Source organism: Medicago sativa, chromosome 1, assembly GCF_051527215.1.
Source record: "Medicago sativa cultivar Bolivia chromosome 1, Bolivia_mono, whole genome shotgun sequence".
NCBI classification, from domain to species: Eukaryota; Viridiplantae; Streptophyta; class Magnoliopsida; order Fabales; family Fabaceae; genus Medicago; species Medicago sativa.
This window is the reverse complement of record NC_140749.1, coordinates 73,876,406-73,897,692: the sequence shown is the minus strand read 5'-3', so window position 1 is coordinate 73,897,692 and position 21,287 is coordinate 73,876,406. Positions and strand designations below refer to the sequence as shown.

The window sequence follows — 21,287 nt, the reverse complement described above, 5'->3', positions numbered from 1 at the left end:
GGAAGTAGTATAAAGCAATTTCAATTCCTTGTGACAATCTTTTCATTATTAGGGATTTTTCCTGAGAGAGTTTTCCACATAAAGTTCAATTGGTATTCTTCTAATTTACATACCTTTCTGTATACAGAGAAGAGAATAAATACCATTGTTTCCCAACATTAACATAAGAATATAAGTTTAGTTTATTTTATAACATTATTTTGTCAAACATACAATCAAAATTTCAATTCTCTATTACAAGCCAAATGATATATGCCTAAAATTGAAATGTGCAATTATGATTCTAACACACAATTCTGATTCCAATGCAAAATGGAATTTAAATGTTTTTTTTTTCTTTTTTTCTATCTACAAAACAAAATGGAATTTAAATGTTTCTTTTTTTTTCTTTTTTTCTATCTACAAAACAGACGAGTGACCACTCCTAAACAATAAAACCACAAACAAGAGGCATTAACTTGCATCAAATGCAAAGCTATGCATCTCTTGAAAAAAAAAACTTAAGAACATCCTCTTAATCAATGGTATCAAAATGGATCGATAAAAGTGATAATTAGGGTTAATTATAAATACTCTTTGTATAACTCACTACCATCCATTCAAAAAAAAAAAAAAACACGATCAAGATCACCATTTAAGCACCGTCTTTTTGTGCTTCTTGTGTTCAGGTATACTTGGAAAGTAAGGAATTCCTGTGTCTTTAATCCAGTCACCACCGTGGAAGAATTTGGATGGTGCAAACTTATGTGCAGCCTTTGAATTGAGGTTATAGATTCCAGCCCATTTCACACGCTTTGATTTGTCTGAACCAGGGCCATAGTTATGGTATTCAGCATAAAAGCAAGTGTCCATGTTAATAGGCCCCTCTTCTGTATGCCATGGCAAAAAACCATCGGGATGAATCAAATCATCGATGAATGTATCCATGATGATAGTCCTAGAGAAGTTCTTCCATGGACGGGCTAGGTAGGACTTGTGGTCAAACCTGACTGGATAGAACTCAGGGTCAGCAACAATAGAGCCTCCTTCGATGACTATTGCTGATGGTGCCGTTCTTTCTTTTCTTCCTTGTGCGGTCACAATGCATTGTTGGTTTGACATAGGCTTTCGGACCACGAATTTGCAGTTTTGGAATACTGATTCTGCATTACCAAAGACAAAGTCGATGGTACCTGAAATAGTGCAGTCGCGATAGAATTGACGCATAGCGTGTACATAAAGTGTGTCTTGATATCCATCCATTGAGCAATTGTAGAAGATGGCCTTATCTCCTTGAACCCTTAGTGCCACTGCTTGATGTTTTTGTGGACCAGCTGAGTTCTCGAAACCCATGTTAATGGCGGTAAAGTGATCTCCTTGAATAGCTGCAATGATATGCATAAATTTCTCATCAATTTGTAATTCATGTATCAAAATTGGAACAAAATAAAAGGACAACTAAGCTCTACATATATGCGTGACTGGAAAGAGACATACCAACAGTGGCGGTGTGGTAGGTGGTAATTCCATCCTTAAAGTTTTTGTTGCCGGTGATTATTGACTTCTTACCACCATCACCAACAAACACAACATGTGTCATATTTGTTAAAACTTCAACATACTCTCGGTAAACACCTGCCTTAATGTAGATCACAAATGGTGTTTCGCTCTCCTCCTCTGGAACCTTTTTCAATGCCTCGTTGATGCTCTTAAAATCACCACTACCATCTAAAGCTACGGTAACATTAGGCTTTGGTTTTGATTTGTTTGTCATTGCATCAAGGAGTATGCGATGTTCAACCCAAGAAGGAGTCTCAGAATCTTGAAGGAGACGACGTCCAAGAAGTTTGGCTACGTTCAGATCAGAGAATGTGTCAGCAAAATTTGAAATGATAGCAAGGACATTGCTACTCATGTGTATGCTTGATGTTAATAAGTGTTTCATTTTTTTACTAGCGTCGCCGGTAGTGTTTTCAAATCCATCTAAGCATGTATCCATGTATGTGACAGCACCATTGAGCCAAACCTTCAAATTCATGAGAATTTGGTCGATATGTTTTAGATCAAACTCGCTTATTCCATCAAGTGACCTTGTGAATTCACCAATTGAAAGATGCATAAGCTGCTTGCAAGTATCAAGTGCATCCTTGGATCTAGGATCCTTCTCGATCTCATGAAACATTTCAGTTTCCTTGAGCTTCTCACCAATTCTATTGATGGTAACATTGAATGCTATTTTAATGAGTTCTTTTGGGTCGGTGACATTGCCAGCCTCAGCCTCCGCTACGAGGGATTCCACACATTCCTTCTTGTAACTGGTGGGATGACAAATAGTTTGTACTGCTTTCAATGTAGAAGCAACGTGATTCTTTTTGTTGTCTTCTAAACCATCCTTAAAATCGTCCTTAACAGCATTTTGGTTTCGTTTGATGCTAATCGTTACAGCAACAACCATAGCCACCAATAACAAGGTAGATACGCCAATTATGGCGATTCTTCTTCCTTTCTGTGCATCTCCCCCTGCCATTTTTGAGGAACTACACAGACAAAAAAAATGAAGAAGAGAAATATTGCTCGTGAGGAAAGCAATCCTCCGCCAAAGTCCGTAGGAGAAGAATGCGTCCCTACATCTTAGCATGCAATGTTGATTGTTATTTATATGCATAGATGAATTCAAATGTGGTGCAACTACTCATTGCTATAAATGGTAAAACACGGAAACCACACAGTATATATGGCATAATTGTTTGTTACTAAAATATGTTACTTAACTAATTAAAATGTTGTTTTAGTTGATTCAAACTCGTGCAATGTTTTATTTTTCTTCCTTAAACTAATGGTTAGTGATTACTCTTATTCATAGGAGTCAAACTCGGGAACTAATTTAATCAATATTAGCATCTGTTTTTTTTTTTTTTTGCATGCACAAGAGGAAATCGATCTCAAAACATTGCTTATATAGGATTTAGTTTTTTTTATTTTAATCAATATTAGCATCTGTTTTTTTTTTTTTTTTTTGCATGCACAAGAGGAAATCGATCTCAAAACATTGCTTATATAGGATTTAGTTTTTTTATTTTATTTAAATTAGACCAATAAATAACTATTCATTCATATATAAAAGAACCAAACTACGAGAACACCGCACCAATGGAACCTTGAATTTTTCATTTCTCCACACTTAAGTGTGTGAGTCTCATCACTCAATTACTTGGCCTAAAAAAATAAAAATCAAACGCACACTTATAGGTGTGTGAATCTAATCACTTAATGTGTTTAAAATATTTATTATAAAATCCTTCATCTTGCCATTTGTATAAATGACGTAGTCGGAAGCGTAGATTAGCAAGTGTTAAACTTAGATTGAAAGGAAACAAGTTTGCAAGCGACAAACTAGTGAAAATAGGGTTCCGGAATCCACCAGAAATTGAGAAAACTCTCTAAAATATTATTGAATGAATTAAAAAATATCTTGAATAGGGAAATAACAAAACCTAATGGGCCAAAAATTCAAAATAAAAAATAAAATAGATATTATTAAAATTGGGCTAAAATAATAAATAATAAATTACTAAGGAAACCCTCCTACATCAATAAATTTAAATCGGTATATATTTTTATGCTTTTATCATGCTTGCAATTATTCCATTCAAAGAAGAAGAAAAAATCATGCTTACAATTATTATTTTTACCGCACAAACTCATTTTCGCATGAATATAAGGTCTAAATTGTGGTTTTTCCAACAAGTGATTGAGTTCAAGTGGTTAATGAATTTTTTTAAAAATAATTTGATTCATGTGTGGAGCAATTCTTGATCAAACTTTATTTATCCCAAATAAACTCTAGATTACTAAGGAAAAAAAACAAATTGTTGTTTTCTTATAGTCATTAAAATATGAAGGTCTAAAATGATACAAAAGCTTAACTCCAAAAATCAATTCTATTTCCAATTAAAGGTATTTTTTGTTACATATTTCCAATTAAGGTTTATGTAATTTTTATGAAATTGTTATCAATAATATATGAATTTATTTTAAAATGTAGAGAAAAATTAAAATGAGTTTATTTGATTGAAGTTTATCTAATCTAAATATATAAAAGTTTACATTGACTTCCAACTAATCACCACCGCTATTTCAGCTAGACAATGGCTAACAAGCATGCCAATTTAATTATGTTGATAGCAAAAGAAGCAAACAAATAGACAAGTTTCGCCAAAAAACACAAGTAGTGAGCACATCAAAACTCGTTCCAAAAAGGGTGTAATAAAAAACAATCCCAAATATTGTGATTAGAGGATTAGACAGGTTTGATACTGCATAATTGCTGCTATGTCTGATTAGACACTTTGTTTTATGTTGCTAAAGGAATGCCTTAGGCTTCCTTTCTTTCTGATGTGTAAACAGGTTCAGGCCTTAATCCTGGTTTGCAATTTATTTTCATTGCTTTGATAAAAAAATAGAACAATTTTTTATTTTTGATATAATTGTACAAAAGTTATAAGAATACCATTTTATTCCATAAATATTACTGCTTATTCTTTTTACAAATTACACATTATAACAAGTATTAATGATTGATATAGTTATTGTGGCCGTACTCTATATAGATGTATCCCAAAAAAAAGTACCTTAATAATAACTATATACTGTTATTCTGTTAATTATATACTGTGTTGTCTCCGTGTTCCATCTTTTCATACCTGGCATTTCAACTAAATAACTATATGCTGTTAATTAATTCGTGTTAAGCACCTTGCTTTTTTTTCTATATAAATAACTATCATCTTTTCTATTCCAAGACATAGGAACACATTCTTTATCTACATTTTTTTTTAAGGACATTCTTTATCTACATGTAAGAAGGAAAAAAAGGAAGCGCATTCTTCAAACAAGTTTCTGATATACTTGCAAAACAGAAGTACCTTAATTGACTCATATTATTATGGCTGATAATGATGCAAGGAGAAGCGCCATAATTGGCGTATCAACCTTGTTATTGGTGGCTATGGTTATTGTTGTCACAGTTGGCGCCAGAAACAAATATAGTTTTAAGGACGATATAGAAGACAATAAAAAGAATCATGTTGCTTCTACAATGAAAGCAATACGAACCATTTGTCAACCGACCGATTACAAGAAGGAATGTGAGGAATCCTTAAGAGCAGAGGCAGAGGCAGACAATGTTACAGACCCAAAAGAACTTATTAAAATAGCATTCAATGTTACCATCAAGAAAATTGGTGAAAAACTCAAGGAAACAGATATGATGCGCGAGCTCGAGAAGGATCCTAGATCCAAAGATGCACTTGCTACTTGCAAGCAACTTATGGATCTCTCAATAGGTGAATTCACAAGGTCACTTGATGGAATAGGCGAGTTGGATATTCAAAATATTGAGAAAATTCTCATGAATTTGAAGGTTTGGCTCAATGGTGCTGTCACATACATGGATACATGCTTGGATGGATTCGAAAATACTACAACTGAAGCTGGTAAAAAGATGAAAAACTTACTAACATCAAGCATGCATATGAGTAGCAATGCCCTGGCTATTATTACAGATTTTGCTGACACTGTCTCTGATATGAACGTGACCAAAATTGTTGGACGTCGTCTCCTTCAAGATTCTGAGACTCCTTCTTGGGTTGAACATCGCAAACTCCTTGATGCAAAGATAAACACATTCAAACATAAGCCTAATGTTACCGTAGCTTTAGATGGTAGTGGTGATTTTAAGAGCGTCAATGAGGCATTGAAAAAGGTTCCTCATGAGGAGAGTAAAACACCATTTGTGATCTACATTAAGGCAGGTGTTTACCGAGAGTATGTTGAAGTTTTAACAAATATGACACATATTGTGTTTGTTGGTGATGGTGGTAAGAAGTCAATAATCTCCGGCAACAAAAACTTTATGGATGGAGTTACCACCTACCACACCGCCACTGTTGGTATGTCTCTTTCCACTCATGCATATATATAGACCTTAATTGTCTTTTTATTTTGTTCCAATTTTGATACATGAATTACAAATTGATAAGAAATTTATGCATATCATTGCAGCTATTCAAGGAGATCACTTTACCGCCATTAACATGGGTTTTGAGAACTCAGCTGGTCCACAGAAACATCAAGCAGTGGCACTAAGAGTTCAAGGAGATAAGGCCATCTTCTTCAATTGCTCAATGGATGGATATCAAGACACACTTTATGTACACGCCATGCGTCAATTCTATCGCGACTGCACTATTTCAGGTACCATCGACTTTGTCTTTGGTAATGCAGAATCAGTATTCCAAAACTGCAAATTCGTGGTCCGAAAGCCTATGTCAAACCAACAATGCATTGTGACCGCACAAGGAAGAAAAGAAAGAACGGCACCATCAGCAATAGTCATCGAAGGAGGCTCTATTGTTGCTGACCCTGAGTTCTATCCAGTCAGGTTTGACCACAAGTCCTACCTAGCCCGTCCATGGAAGAATTTCTCTAGGACTATCATCATGGATACATTCATCGATGATTTGATTCATCCCGATGGTTTTTTGCCATGGCATACAGAAGAGGGGCCTATTAACATGGACACTTGCTTTTATGCTGAATACCATAACTATGGACCTGGTTCAGACAAATCAAAGCGTGTGAAATGGGCTGGAATCTATAACCTCAATTCAAAGGCTGCACATAGGTTTGCACCATCCAAGTTCTTCCATGGTGGCGATTGGATTAAGGAAACTGGAATTCCTTACTTTCCAACTATACCTGAACACAAGAAGCACAAAAAGACGTCGCTTAAATGGTGATCTTGGTATGGGCAAGGAGCTTTACTTTTCTTCTTTTCCGCCTTCTGTTACAGTTTATTGGTGTATTCTATCATTGTAACTTTCACTTGTCCTGTGGCACTACTTGTGTGCGGGATCGAGCATCATTAATAAAATTTGCCGATTCAAAAAAAAAAAAAACGGTGATCTTGATGTTATGCTTTGTGCTTATAAGTAATCACTTTATTGATTTTATTAATCCATTGTGTCATTTTGATACCATTCATTACATCTTAACGGGATATCTTCATATTCTTTATTTGATGTATAGCTTAATGTCTTTTTTGTGATTTTTCTGTTTAGGAGTCTGTTTTGCACAAATCAAATAAATCAAACAAAGCTTCATTTTAAATCTATTTGCAGCTTTAATATATTTCATGTGTCATCTTAACATAGCAATTTGACATAATAGAAATTAATAACTAATTCTCTCAAAAAAAAAAAAGAAATTAATAACTAATTATCCAGAAGTCCTAGTTCAACTGGCAAAATGCCGAAATTGTTAGGCCGGATGCCATGACCGGGGTTCGAACCCCGGTACCTCCACTTGTGTGTGTGAGTTTATAATGTGTGCGTGGGTTTATAATGGCTTTGCCATTTCGTCTATCTACCAAAAAAAAGAAATTATAATAACTAACTACGTATTGGTAAAAACCAAACATTATTTCAATCCAATTCGCATTTAATTGAATCGGAGCTGGTTTTTTGAAGAAAAAAAAAATATTCAACACATGCTATTGTAATTAATCTTGGGATCAGACATTATTTCAATCCAATTCGCATTTAATTGAATCGGAGCTGGTTTTTTGAAGGAAAAAAAAAATATTCAACACATGCTATTGTAATTAATCTTGGGATCAGATGATTTTTTAATTCAAAATAAATAAAAATCAAATTGTGGACACTCTTTTTTTGTTAACTCTTCGGTTCATAAGGAAAGGACTCTGGTACTCAGATTTCAGCCAGATAAATATAATCTGACTAAGAATTGTTTGTCTCACGAATCAATCTCAGTTCTCCTGAACAATTTGAGTTCATTAACCATGAACTCAATTGCTTGTTTTACAACCGACACCCTTAGGGGAGGCTTTTTTTCTAATACCCTAGTTAATACCAAGAATCGAACATAAATTATTATCTGTTGGTTTTCTTTAAATAGTAAGTAGTTAAACTCTGACGCACGTTGGTAGAACATAGAAGGCAAATAACAGAAAGAAAAAAATATATCAAAATGGTTTTTTTCCTTTTACAAATTTAAAAATCACTTTCAATTGTTGATCCAAAACATATACTGCTACAACTTGACCACCGCCGCATATGTACACAAGATGACAATCATGATAAGGAAGTGTTAGTGACGTATACAATTCATTGAGAAAAAAATTAAACAATGATCAACAATTAGATTCTTGTTAATCATTGTTATGAGAAAAAAATTAAACAATGACCAACTACTATCACAATTTAACTTGCATATTAATAATTTGATATTTTATAATTAAAAAATAATTTGTTAAGCTTTCATACTTTGAAGACTTCAGTATAATATTATTCTTAAAAGACTTCTTAACATTTGCATATTGTATGATTTGAAGGATAAATTTATTAAGATGAAATGACACATATGGCCATCTAAAAAATATTGCATTATAGTCTGTTTTGTGCTCTATAAACTCAAAAGTTTTAAGACAAAACAAACACAATCACATACACATAGAAAGAGATGGAGAGCGTAGAGCACAGAATAGTAGAAGTAAATGGCATTAAAATGCATGTTGCAGAGAAAGGAGAAGGTCCAGTGGTGTTGATGTTGCACGGTTTCCCTGAGTTATGGTACTCTTGGCGCCATCAGATTCTGGATTTGAGCTCCAAGGGTTACCGTGCAGTGGCCCCTGATCTTCGGGGCTACGGTGAAACTGAAGCTCCGGAATCAGTGACCAGCTACACCTGTTTTCACCTTGTTGGTGATATCATTGCACTCATTGACTCTCTAGGTGTGGACAAAGTGTACCTTGTCGGACATGATTGGGGTGCGATCATCGGTTGGTATGTTTGCATGTTCCGACCGGAAAGAGTCAAGGCCTATGTTTGTCTTAGTGTTCCATTCCGACCCTTCCTTGGAAGAAACCCCAAAGTAAACAACTATGATGCATTTCATGCCAAGTATGGAGATGACTATTATGTGTGCAGATTTCAGGTAAATTTAATTCAAAATTTAAATTTACTTTAGTATATATAAAGACATGGAATCAAATAATTAAAGATTGAGTACTAAATACAACAAAATTTAGGATATAAGAGTATTCACTTTATTGATAACATTGATAGGAACCTGGAAAAGCCGAAGCCGAATTGGCTGGAGTAGGTGTTGCCTATTTTTTGCGTAACATGATGACAACGAGGAAACCCGGTCCTCCAATTTTCCCAAAAGGAGGGTATGGAACTGGATTCAATCCGGATATGCAGGATATCTTACCATCTTGGCTTTCCGAAGAAGATCTTGATTATTATGTTACTAAATTCAACAAAACTGGCTTCACTGGAGGGTTGAACTACTATAGAAATTTGAGCTTGTAAGTGTTCATTTTTGTTGTTGTCACTATTTTCCAAAATTTATAAAAATAAAAAGGTGTCAAAAGTTATAGAACTTCACCTCTTTTCACTAGCTGATAATGGTTACTTTCCAGGAACTGGGAGCTAACATCACCATGGAGTGAAGTAGGAGTGGTAAATGTACCGGTAAAGTACATTACAGGTGATTGTGGTTTGGTATACACTACGCCGAGTATGAAGGAATATATCCTCGATGGTGGTTTCAAGAAAGATGTTCCAGGTTTGGAGGAAGTGGTTGTGCAGGAAGGGATAGCACACTTCAACAACCAAGAAGCAGCACAAGACATCAGCAATCACATTTATGACTTTATTCAGAAGTTCTGATCTTCAAGTACTTAATTGTGGAACCGTTCTCTCAATTAAAGTTCAGTTGAAAGAAACTTTAATATTGGCAAGCTATTTAATAAATGTGGAATTTGCAAGTCCTTTGGTTGTTTTGAGCTTCATTTGAGTGCTCTTGTTTGTTCCATCTATTAAATATAATAAAAGTTGTTCTCAGTTAATGTTGCATGAAGATTGCTATTGTTGTTTTTCTCAACATTTATAGCTTTAATACTAGTACTAGTATAAACTTGAGACTGTGTTTAAGAGCCTTTGTTTGAGCCGCTTCAAATTAGAGTATAAGTTGAAAAAGAGAATTCAACTCAAAAGAATGACACGAGGTATTTGAATCGTCATTAGTTGTCACCTTTTAGAGTTGACGTCCTTGGAGCTTTCGGTGACACTTCCCTCAGTATTATTTTGGCTTAAATGCATTTTTTTTAACTCCTTGAATTTAAAAAAGTTGCGATTTATGTCCCTACTAAAAAAATAACAATTTTACCCTTTAACTTTACAAAACATTGCAAAATTGCTTAGAAGACATCATATATCCCAAAATAAAGACCAAAATCGCAACATTTTGTAAAGATAAAGAGACAAAAAGGAGTATATCTTTAAAGGTAGAGGGTTAAAAAAACATATTTTCATATATACACATAGGATCAAAAGAGCACATTTACCTTAAGATAAAGGGGGAAATTGTTATTATTTTTTTGTTGAAGGACCAGAATTCCAGGGGTCAAATACGCATTTAAGCATTTTATTTTATCAAAACCCTCCACCGATTAAATACTTCGTGGGTAGTCAGATTCAAAATAGTGGTAGACGTCTAGCCAATATATAAAAAGCACCAGCTCAAATTTATGCGTGGGTAATATGAAAACAGATTACCAATAATAAAATAACCCGTAAAACTATCATGCTAGGATTTAAACTCAAAAAAAGTAATTATTGTTTAGGGTAAGCAATGCTTAATGGAGTTAAACTATTGAGCTTTGCTATTTGCTACCGATATTTTTTTAAAGAAAAACAAAATGCTTGAGTTTATTTAAGTCGAAGGGAAAATAGCTAATTCATTCGACTGAAATCACAAGAAACAGAGAAACAAGGAACACTTTCTTCTCCGTAGCGACACATAGTTTTTTTTTTGGTACAAGAAGAGGGCTGAGCCCAAGAAAGAAAAAAAAAACTAAAGCGATTAAACGAACATTAACTAAGCGACACATAGTTAATACTTCTCATATATATAATTGGTTTAAAGGAATTTCCTCGGGAATAAATTAAGTTTCTTTGGTGGTGCTGATCTGTTCAAAGTTCAAAATTATGTTCAACCTTCTCTTCGTTAAGTTCTTTTGTAAGGTCAGTACCAGAGTTAATTTTTGTAAGTTGTAACCAAATCGTGTTTTACCAAGTGGGATTTCTATGTGAAAGATGGAACAAAAAAAAAGTAAAATCAGACAGACTTGAGCTCTGTTTGGTTTCAAAACGAAGGTGGCGGAAATGAATTGCAATTGAATTTCTGAACAAAACTACTTGCCAATGTAATTTAGAAAATCTAGACAAACAGCATATCATGTTTGAATTTCACAACGCATGCATCCTTAATTGACAACTACCCATTCTCTAACATCAAAACTGTAACGAAAGTAGCACAAAACACATCCACAGAAAATAAGGGAGCAAGGAATAAAATCTCCATACTGAAAATCATTATCAAACACAAATAACAACAGTGTCTAGATGTAGACAAAATCTGAATTTCAAAAGTAATAATACCAGCAAAGAAATACTATCACATCAAACTCTGAATCCTCTGCTCTTCCTCTTTCCTCTAGCCTTCTCAATCTTCCTTGACTTTCCTCTAACATAAGGTTTGGTGTGGCTTTGTGGGACACCAGGAGCACGACCAAAGTGCTTAACTGCTTCACGAGCATTCTTTGGGCCTCTAAGAAGGACCTGCATCCAAGTATTATATTATTAAAATCCTCTATAACCTCAGCGTAACCTTTTTCATTCTATCAAACCTTACATCACAATAGTTGCACAAACCGCTACAGAGGGAAAATGTGAAATATATTCGACCACAATAAAGAACACAACTATAACTTTGATCCTCCCAGTTAATTTTAAGAAAAGATTCCATCAATCCAATAAATGACAGCAAAAGATTCCTTTGTTAGAGAGTAGAGAAAAAACAAATTCAATCACAATAACTTTGATCTTCAGTTAATTTTAAGCAAAGATTTAGGAAAAGTACAGATAAAAGTATAACTTTGATCTTGAACAAGGAAAGCCTGAAACATATTCGACCACAATAAAGAACACAAAACTATAACTTTGATCCTCAGACAGTTAATTTTAAGAAAAGATTCCATCAATCCATTAAATGACAGCAATAGCACTATAGTGATTCCTTTGTTGGAGACTAGAGAGAACAAATTCCATCCTCTAAAAAGTTCAATCAAAAAGACGTTAAATAATCAGGAGCAGAACTAATTCAATCATTTCACAAAAAATGCAGCAACTGATAGAGTCAATTACTCAGAAGCTGACAAAAGCTTAATGCGAGAATGACACATACCGTGTTTTGTCCCAGAGGGGCCCTAAGAGCCAACTGATCGAATGTTAAGCATTCACCACCAGCCCTTTCTATTCTTGCCCTTGCCTTCTCGGTAAACCTGAGTGCTGTAACCTTGATGGCTGGAACTTCATTAACACGGACATCATCAGTTATAGCCCCCACCACGACAGCAATTTTACCTTCCTACATAGGTAAATTACAAAATGGTAACCATTATAACTATAGTAAACTGATTTACAAAAAAAAATACTATGAAAATGAAGATTGCATAGATTGACAAACCTTGCCATTGGTATACTTGATCAACCTTGACAAAGATAGTGGAGGTTTGTTAACCTTGCTCATAAACAACCTCTTGAGTATAACAGCATTGAAATTGCTGCCAGTTCTCCGAACAAGGAACCGATAAAGCTGATCATGTAAAATCCAATCAAAACAATTCAATGTAAATATTCAAAAGATATTACAAAAAAAAAGACATAAATCTCAAATGAATATGCATGTAGATATATGAGAAAAATGAGGGTGCGTTTGTTTTAGCTTTAAAAAAAAATGGATTGTGTGATAAAATATCAAGAGATTAATTTTTAGAGATTTAAAAAAAAAAATCTGAACAATTTCTGTTTTTTACTGCCCATAAAAATCACTTCTATTAACTTGTTCATGATTTATAATTTTTAATGTTTTTATGATTTACCTCCTTGTTTTTTAAAACAATAACAATAATAATAATTTAGGAAAAGCCAACTCATTTTAGGGTCAAAAATGATTTTTTTTTTTAAAATCCTAAACAAACACACCCATAATAATATTTTGAAAACAGATTCTTCTGAGATGAAGTGATCCATCGCAATGAAATATAACCAAAAATAGGTTTTTTCGACCCATTTTTGCTTACATTTCAACATAGAGGAAGTAGTAAGCTTCAACATTGATAACAAAACAGAATTAAAGAGTTCACTAATTCCCTCAGCATTATAAATTAAACTTATTAATCATCAATTATCAGCATTAGCATAGTCAAAAAAAAAAAATCATTGGGAACTTTCTCATTGTTACAAGCCTAAAATTGTTTGTCAATGACAGATCAAGAAATAACATAAAGCTACAGGGTCAACACAACAATGTTAAAATTCATTCAGATCTAAAGAAACATAAAACTGACCTTGACCAAAAGCTTGAGATAGATATCATTGGATTTTGGTGCTGTTCTTTTTGTTTTTTTGTTCTTACCTCCTGCCTTAAGATCGATACCCTACAAAGTTCAATTCAAACGTAAGAAACAGAAACAATGGAGCTTCGCTTCAAATACATAACAGAATGATAACAAGATTGTTTAAGAGAAGACAAACCATGGCTGCTTCAGGTCTTCAACACGCGCGACTGCTCCACCAAGGTTGCTGCTGGTAATACAGGTAGAGAAAAAGCTAGGGTTTATATTTCGTGATACCAATGTGGGCTCTAAAATATATGGGCTCTATGTAGACTTATGCTTATAAAAGGCCCATCATATATTAACTCATTATTTCAGTTTAATTAAATTAAATCAAATTCTTAGGTGACTTAAGTTTTTTTTATTTTATGGGACGTGATTTAAGTTCTGTAATTTTAACTTTCAAAGAAAATCACCATCAAGAAAAAAAGCTTTCAAAGAAAGTTAAATTTCATTTGAGATTTGAACTGTCCCATCAAGATCAGACGGTCATGTAGTCATTGACAGCATGAATGCATGTAAGTCGTGATCGCAGAAAAATCAATTTTCATTTCTTTAAGTTCGTTTGGATGTGTATTGTTGTGCATCATCGTATCCTATTGAATTTTTTTAAACAAAAAATTACTATTATTTTTTACAACTAATTTCCTAAAAAATAAAGTGTTAAAATAATTTTATATTTTAATATTTGGTAGCATACATCCAAACGAACTTAAAAAAATGAAAATTGAACTCTTTCTATAATCATTGGTTGCACTCATTCAAACGATCAATGATTGTATAACTGTTAGATGTCGATGGGACAGTTTATACCTTAAATAGATATTGTAGGCACAATGCGGTGTTGTTCTTTTACCCTTAACAAAAATTTAAAAGTTGTACTTCACTTTCATTTGCTTTGGCTTTAGCAAAATTGATTTGCCTTTAGATAGAGCGAAATTGACGATTCCCTACTTTGCTCGTGCTTCATGGTAAATGATAGGAGTGGCAATGTCGATTATGAGACTGGATCGCGATTGTGGGTTGGAAAGAAGATGAAAAAACAACTACAACCTTTGCAATTCAATTTTTTTTTTTTTCAAATGTTTCATGAATTGATTTGGCATATTGTTTGAGATGGAATAGAGCTACAAGATGCACATGAAATTTTTAACGAGACGATTGAATCTCAACCTTTTCATTCTAATCCAAAGGCCAAGTCACATGAAAATATATTTCTCACTTGATATATATGCTAGAAGCCTAGAATTGGAATATCATTTCCTGAAACTATGAGAGAGTCACCTCCCACGCATTTCATTCAACATGATTTCCTCTGTCTTGAGGTCAAAAGTGGAAACTAGTATTATTATTATCAGTTCCAAAGATTGTTTCATTGCTCAGTTTAACAGGAATAAGGTTTGAATTGAAATGAAAGAAAAAACACACCATTTTGTAAGCGAAAATATCAATCAAAAAACTAAATGAAAAATGGAAAGGAAAGAACCGAGAAAGCAAGGCTACAAAATAAAGCCATATACTTCATTTAGATTATTATTAATTAAAACAAGAAACATGAGATTGACCTATAAATTACCACATCTAATTATGTATTGTTAACAGTTACACATACAAAGAGCTCTCATCAGGAAATTCTTTTCCTAATTTCTGGAGCATTTGAAGGCTGTTGATCCGCCATCCTGCTTCCCAGCTTCCTTGCGGTGCGCTTTATAGCTGCTAGTTTCTGGCGTTGGCTATTGCTTTTCCTTTTGCTGCATAATTATCATGTAGATATAAATATAAAATAGGTACCACTCCAAGAATAAGATAAAGATATCATTTCTCACTGAATGTAACAGTAATTCTTGCATAATGCCTATTGGAAACATCAAATCAAAAATGACAGACATAATATTCCATAAGTTTTTAATTAGTGGGTCCAACAGAGACATGTTCATGTAAGAATTACTATGTAAAACACAAAAAAGATATATGACTTTTAAAAAAAAAAAAACAAGATATATGACAAATTCCATCTGTACCATGTCAAAAGGAAAAATGGACTTTCTAAAACTGCCCAATGTTGTTAAATAGCGGCACTATAGCGCTATAGCATAGTGGACTCTGAACAAATTACTATTATTGCGCGATACACTATTTAGTAAAAAATATTGCCAAATAGTGGTGTTATGGCACTATCGCATAGTGGAATTTGATCAGACCACTATTTTCTGCAACTGCGATTGACAACACTGAAATTTAATTGCCTAAGATTGACCTAATAAAAAAATACATAAATGTACAGCCAGCCATTTAATAATTGGAAGGAAAAAGGATTGCATTCTGACCTTATAAACACTAATCCTGCTGTTAGAACCATCCCTCCTATAGCCCAAGAAACTCTCTCTTTGAATGGCATATCCCTCGTCCATTGCTGGAAATCGTCAAAAATCACCGAGTTCTCCCCTTTCTTGGTCGACTCAAACTGTGAAGCCTTCCATGAATCAGCAACTGAACCTAGACTTGCTTTATCACCATAGCAAAAAGTTTCTTCTGAGGCAATATGGACGATATCAGATGACTTCACTCGAAAACCTGCAGCAAGACAAAGATCTGTACCATTGGAGACCCATTCAGCAGCCCTACCACATACAAAGTCATTTACTCCACAGGGTGCAAGAACCTGGTGTTTTAAAACAATCAAAATATGGATGTAAGGAGATAAATACAAATTTCCATCTTGTCTCAAAAGATAAATATATACATGCTGAATGTTTCTACTTAACAGAAATACTTATGGCGCGTTATCAAAACATGAACAGCATTCTGCTACAAATTATTAACAAGAAACCAATTCTGTCCTATCAAATAAAGGCACAAATACTTCTCCTACGAATGCTTAAAAATGTAAACTGAATGACTAATTACTGGAAACCCCAGATAGGCTTTTGCTCCTTCACCATCACATATATAAAGACCTCTAAACTTCTTTCCATGATATATTATATAAAAAAATTCCTGAAGACGATCACCAAAATACCTGTGATTTCACATCCATAGAGAAGTAAGCATTCGAGCATGCCTCATAAATTCTCTCACATAAAGATGCACAAATTAGTGGAGGTCCGGGCTGAGTACCAACACGTGGATCACATATGGCACATTCCAATAGTTCCCATAAGTGCAAACACTCTGGGCTAGCTTCCCCGCCAGAAGAAAGCTTCCTTACAGACAGCAGTGCAGGATGTGTATGTGTTACATCACAACAAGTCTTTTTGCGAAAAACCCGACAAAGGGTCAAATCTTTAGGACCCCTTTTGGCAGGGTTACCCTCTGATTTGAAGGGAGGAAAGCGACCACCTTGAGAAACACACACTCCATTGGGTTTACCTGCATTCCGGAAAGACTGAGAGTCGTGCTTAAAAGAAGATTTACATGCCCTAAAGATTATCATGGCCATTTTGGTATAAGTTAAGATTAAAGGAGAAGAATTTGAAAACTAGGATCCCAACAAGCTAAGCTGAATTGCAGCATACACATTGCCGGTTAACTGTATTGGTAAATGAAAGACAAAAGGTATCATAAGGGATGGATCGCACCTTTCCCAAAGCCGGCCAAAAATTTTAGACCAGGTCACCTCTTTAAAGCATATTCTAGGTCTGAATAAACCTGGTTCTCTACTAGTCATATTAAGACCGGGATTAGCTAAGATGAAAACAGGTTAGACCGAAAGACTATTAAAACTACCGCGGATTATTAATATGTATCCAAACATGGCTATTATAAGTTACAATAGTAGCCTGCTACAAAATTATTAACTAAACTACCGGGGATTTCATCTTGAATAATTTTCCTTGTAAAGGAAAAAACTTGAATATTTTGTTTATAAAAGCCTCGTCACAGACATCATAAAACTAACAATTACGGATGCATAAGGTAGAATTTGAGACCGTTGTATCGGATCAAAACACATCCCTAAACTTTTATTGGGTCAAGGTCAATTAATTAGGCCATAAACCCATCTCTTCCTAAACAGACTCAAAGCTCTACAGGTCAAATGAGACATGGATGAGATGAGTCTTTGGATTGGGTTAGGTTCTATATCGGTTATCTGGATCAAGCTTATCCCCTATACAAAAGTTAAAACCTCCAAAAACCCATTTTTTGTTTACAAAATCTATATCCATGTAGCCATTGGTTCGATTAAGATTGGCCTTCATAGTTAACTAGAGTAATATAACGGATCAACATAATACCGATCCGAAACCAAATCAAAAAACAGCATAGGTTGTAAAAAATTGAAAAATTTCCGGGATCATGAACACTATCACACTCCTAACTATGTAAATACAATTACAGAGAGAGAAAGAGAAAGGTAATGAACCGTAAGAGTGAGGAAGGTAGATATGGAAGAGGAGGAGCAAAAGAAGGAACGCGTATTCCATTTTATTGGCTCCGAGCTGAGAGTGCTTCCATATCCCAAAAAACACCATTCTACGAGTGTGACCTTGATTTCATCAAGTTTCCAGAACCATATGTTATGTTATGTTACGACTCAACCCAAACTAGGTGCAAATTTCTATGGATGTTTAGAATTGAATTTTGTTTTTCTTTTGTTGACCCGGGTATTGATTTTTGTTTATTCTCTCATTCACCCAGCAACAATAAAATTAGTTTTTTTTTTTTTTTTTTGAGAGTATGTTTTGGGACGTCCAATGCAACATGTACGAGCTCTAAGTCCACTCTTAAAAATAATTAAAGATTCATCAACACCTGATCTTCATACCCCACAAAATTTTAATTATTTTATTTTATCATTTTTAAATTTTAAATAATTTTAATCCTCTAATTTTATGTAATTTATTGAAAACCTAAATTTTAGTTTATCTGGAATTTATATTATATTTAGTAAATTGTTGATGTCATTGAAAAAAGCAAGGAAAATTTGTCACAATATGAAAGTGCAAAATATTTATACCTACAATTTTAATCAAAATCAAGATTTTATAAAAATTACTATTCGTAATTTATATGTATTGACGTAATAAAACGAATTGACAACGGACAAAGGAGCCCACCTAAACGTTAGTATTATATAAGTTTAATTAAAAATTGATACATGTCAAATTGAACTTAAATGATTGTAAAAAATAAAAATAAAAACTTAAAACGAATTGACAACGGACAAAGGAGCCCACCTAAACGTTAGTATTATATAAGTTTAATTAAAAATTGATACATGTCAAATTGAACTTAAATGATTGTAAAAAATAAAAATAAAAACTTAAAGTTATGGTTGCAATTGTTTGTGGTGGTTGCGAGGGGTAGTTTTCAACTACAACTTTGTTAACTTTGGGTGTAGAGTGTGGGACTAGCTTGTCATTTGGTGAAGTTCCGGATAAATTTTTAAAAAAATATTATTTTAATTTTTTTAGAGCAAAAAAATAAAAATTAAATAACATAGGAAGATTTGGTAAAAAAAAAATAAATATATGAAGATGAGAAACAGAGATGAGATGAGCCTTCGTGTGTAACCAAAAAAGATGAGAATTTTGCTCTCCATCCAGCACGTTTTGCTCGCACCCTGCAGTCATGCCAATTTTGCCCTTGCGCATGTTAACTAACGCAAGTGTAATACTATGCGTTAGTTAAGTAACGTTGCGTGACTTAAGATGCGCAAGTGTAAAATTATGCGCATGTTAACTAACGCATAGTGATTTATGATATAAAGCACTACGTGAGTTAACTCACGCATAGGCATGTATGAAATAAAGCACTACGTGAGTTAACTCACGCATAGTATTACACTTGCGCGAGTTAATTCACGCAATACTGATATATCAGTACAGCATTAAATGCTGTACTGATGTGCATTGAATGCAGTTTGGGTCCAAACCCTAATATGCTCGTAATTGAACCTAATTACGCCAATTTAACTATATTATTGGATAATACGACTTGGTGCATCAAAATTACACCAAAACATCGTTTTTTTCACAATCACATAATCACACATAACGATCCAAACGGTCCAAATTACACAAATTCGCCGGTAATGACCCGTAATCATTTAAACACACTTAATGACACGTAAACGATCCAAATTACACAAATTTGTCCATAGATTTATAAAATTACATAGTCTCACATAAACGGTCAAACATTACACTATTACACTTAAATAACGATTACACTTCAACGGATCGGACAAAAAGATACAAAGTATTATTCTCAACCATTACCCTAAACATGAAATCAACGTCGCTATCATCTTTGAGAAGTTGTGGATAATACACGGTCTTCCAGAAGTCCTCTTCCTTATCCTCCCCCAAGTCCAGGCCTGACACATTTACTATCACATCACATGTTCTATGATTTGAACCAATATGGACAAAGAAGTCGTCAAGCTTTGCCTTCAACTCGTCCAACTTGTCGGTGGGGTTTACAGTGAACCAATCCCTCTTTTTCACATCTACATAACGGACTTCAAGTTTAACCGGATCTTGTGCATCTTCAGACATGTTTCACCTCACAAAAATATAATGAAAAATAGATATGAGATAAATGAGATAAAATAAATATGGCAATAATTAGAGACAAAGTAAGTAATGCAAGCAATAATTGGTGTGACATAACCAGCCACCAAAAAAAATAATTCATTTCATTTAATATATATAATATTAGTTACATATTGGCCACAAATATACAAATTACATAACCGGCCACCAAAAATTTAGCTTATGGTGGTTGTGATAAGAATAAGAATTTAATTGAATTTCTCATATTTCCTTCATTCAAATCTAATAGTTTGTTTCCTCCACTTTTGTGGATTTGTTTCTTTTGATCCTATCCACAAGTATTGTTGAACTGATTAATAGATAAACTTCATTTTAACTTTATCCATTAAGAGTAACTCTTGTCGCAATTTGAGCTAAAACAGTTACAGAATCTCTATATAAATAGAGGACTCCACTCAGTTCAAAAACACACCAAATCGCACAGTTGATGCTTCCTGCGCGGTTTCTCTCTTCTCCCTCCGACTTGTGTTAACGAGTTTCTTCTGCTTCTACTCCTTTCTGTCCCTTCGGAATTAAGAGTGTTCTTAAGACCATAATCCCTTTTCGGTTTAATGTCCCTTCGGAATTAAGAGTGGTCTTATGTTCATAGTCCCTTCGATAATCTAAGTCCCTTCGGAATAAAGAGTACTATTAAGATCATAGTCTCTTTCGTAATAATAATGTCCCGTCGGAATTATGAATGATCTTAACAGTATATAAATTATTTAAATATTTTTTTATTTGAGGAGAAATGGTGGTATCACCATATTTGAGTGGTCGTAGTACCATATTGAAAGTTTGGAGAACTTAAAGGTTAGAATGGTGGAAACACCATATTTAAGTGGTCTTAACACCATATAGAATGGTAATAATACCATATTAAAGTGGTTTCAGTATTAAAGAGTGGTCTTAGTACCATATTTGAAGGTGTAAATCTCGAACGATTTTCTACAGTGCAGTAGTTAATCGAACAGTTGTAGCTGGGCTTGTTTTATCCTGGAGGCGGCGTGGTTGATAGTCTACCTTGCACAATTTTGGGTAGTGCCACGAAACGTCTTAAAGAGAGCGACCTGGTCGTGACTCAACCTAGTAACAACTTCGGTAGATAATAAAATTTGGAAATTCAAATACAACAGTTTGGAAATCCAAAATCAACACTAACTTTACCATGCTTTCAGCCTTACAAATGAATTATCAACATGTAGTAGAATTTGTCATTTCAAAGA

At 34.0% G+C, this 21,287-nt stretch overlaps 6 protein-coding genes and 1 non-coding gene across 7 annotated transcripts; 2 read left to right on the top strand and 5 right to left on the bottom strand.

Moving 5' to 3' along the window:
* Positions 1-158: 158 nt before the first annotated feature.
* Positions 159-2,610, bottom strand: LOC146957281 (pectinesterase-like). The gene is made up of 2 exons (XM_085735521.1): positions 1,477-2,610; positions 159-1,364 (listed from the first exon to the last, which is right to left on the bottom strand). Exons 1-2 carry the CDS (start codon positions 2,504-2,506, stop codon positions 628-630), a joined length of 1,767 nt encoding a protein of 588 aa, XP_085591647.1. The 5' UTR covers positions 2,507-2,610; the 3' UTR covers positions 159-627.
* A 2,299-nt stretch (positions 2,611-4,909) lies between these two features.
* Positions 4,910-6,867, top strand: LOC146957280 (pectinesterase-like). Its single transcript, XM_085735488.1, has 2 exons — positions 4,910-5,930; positions 6,043-6,867. Exons 1-2 carry the CDS (start codon positions 4,925-4,927, stop codon positions 6,777-6,779), a joined length of 1,743 nt encoding a protein of 580 aa, XP_085591614.1. The 5' UTR covers positions 4,910-4,924; the 3' UTR covers positions 6,780-6,867.
* A 1,615-nt stretch (positions 6,868-8,482) lies between these two features.
* On the top strand, positions 8,483-9,924 carry LOC146957279 (epoxide hydrolase 1-like). Its single transcript, XM_085735498.1, has 3 exons — positions 8,483-8,994; positions 9,126-9,370; positions 9,485-9,924. The coding sequence occupies exons 1-3, from the start codon at positions 8,521-8,523 to the stop codon at positions 9,732-9,734; spliced, it is 969 nt and encodes a 322-aa protein (XP_085591624.1). The 5' UTR covers positions 8,483-8,520; the 3' UTR covers positions 9,735-9,924.
* Positions 9,925-11,403: 1,479 nt separating this feature from the next.
* Positions 11,404-13,720, bottom strand: LOC146957277 (large ribosomal subunit protein eL18-like). Its single transcript, XM_085735508.1, has 5 exons — positions 13,665-13,720; positions 13,478-13,567; positions 12,595-12,723; positions 12,313-12,495; positions 11,404-11,687 (listed from the first exon to the last, which is right to left on the bottom strand). Exons 1-5 carry the CDS (start codon positions 13,665-13,667, stop codon positions 11,529-11,531), a joined length of 564 nt encoding a protein of 187 aa, XP_085591634.1. The 5' UTR covers positions 13,668-13,720; the 3' UTR covers positions 11,404-11,528.
* Positions 13,275-13,357, bottom strand: LOC146957278 (small nucleolar RNA snoR53Y). The gene has a single exon (XR_015025323.1). It is a non-coding gene; the product is annotated as a small nucleolar RNA snoR53Y (small nucleolar RNA).
* A 1,305-nt stretch (positions 13,721-15,025) lies between the features above and the next one.
* Positions 15,026-18,054, bottom strand: LOC146957276 (folate receptor family protein). Its single transcript, XM_085735475.1, has 4 exons — positions 17,889-18,054; positions 16,545-16,894; positions 15,853-16,187; positions 15,026-15,276 (listed from the first exon to the last, which is right to left on the bottom strand). Exons 1-4 carry the CDS (start codon positions 17,995-17,997, stop codon positions 15,150-15,152), a joined length of 921 nt encoding a protein of 306 aa, XP_085591601.1. The 5' UTR covers positions 17,998-18,054; the 3' UTR covers positions 15,026-15,149.
* A 1,638-nt stretch (positions 18,055-19,692) lies between these two features.
* LOC146957275 (uncharacterized) lies at positions 19,693-20,025 on the bottom strand. Its single transcript, XM_085750164.1, has one exon. It carries the CDS (start codon positions 20,023-20,025, stop codon positions 19,693-19,695), a length of 333 nt encoding a protein of 110 aa, XP_085606290.1.
* Positions 20,026-21,287: the final 1,262 nt, after the last annotated feature.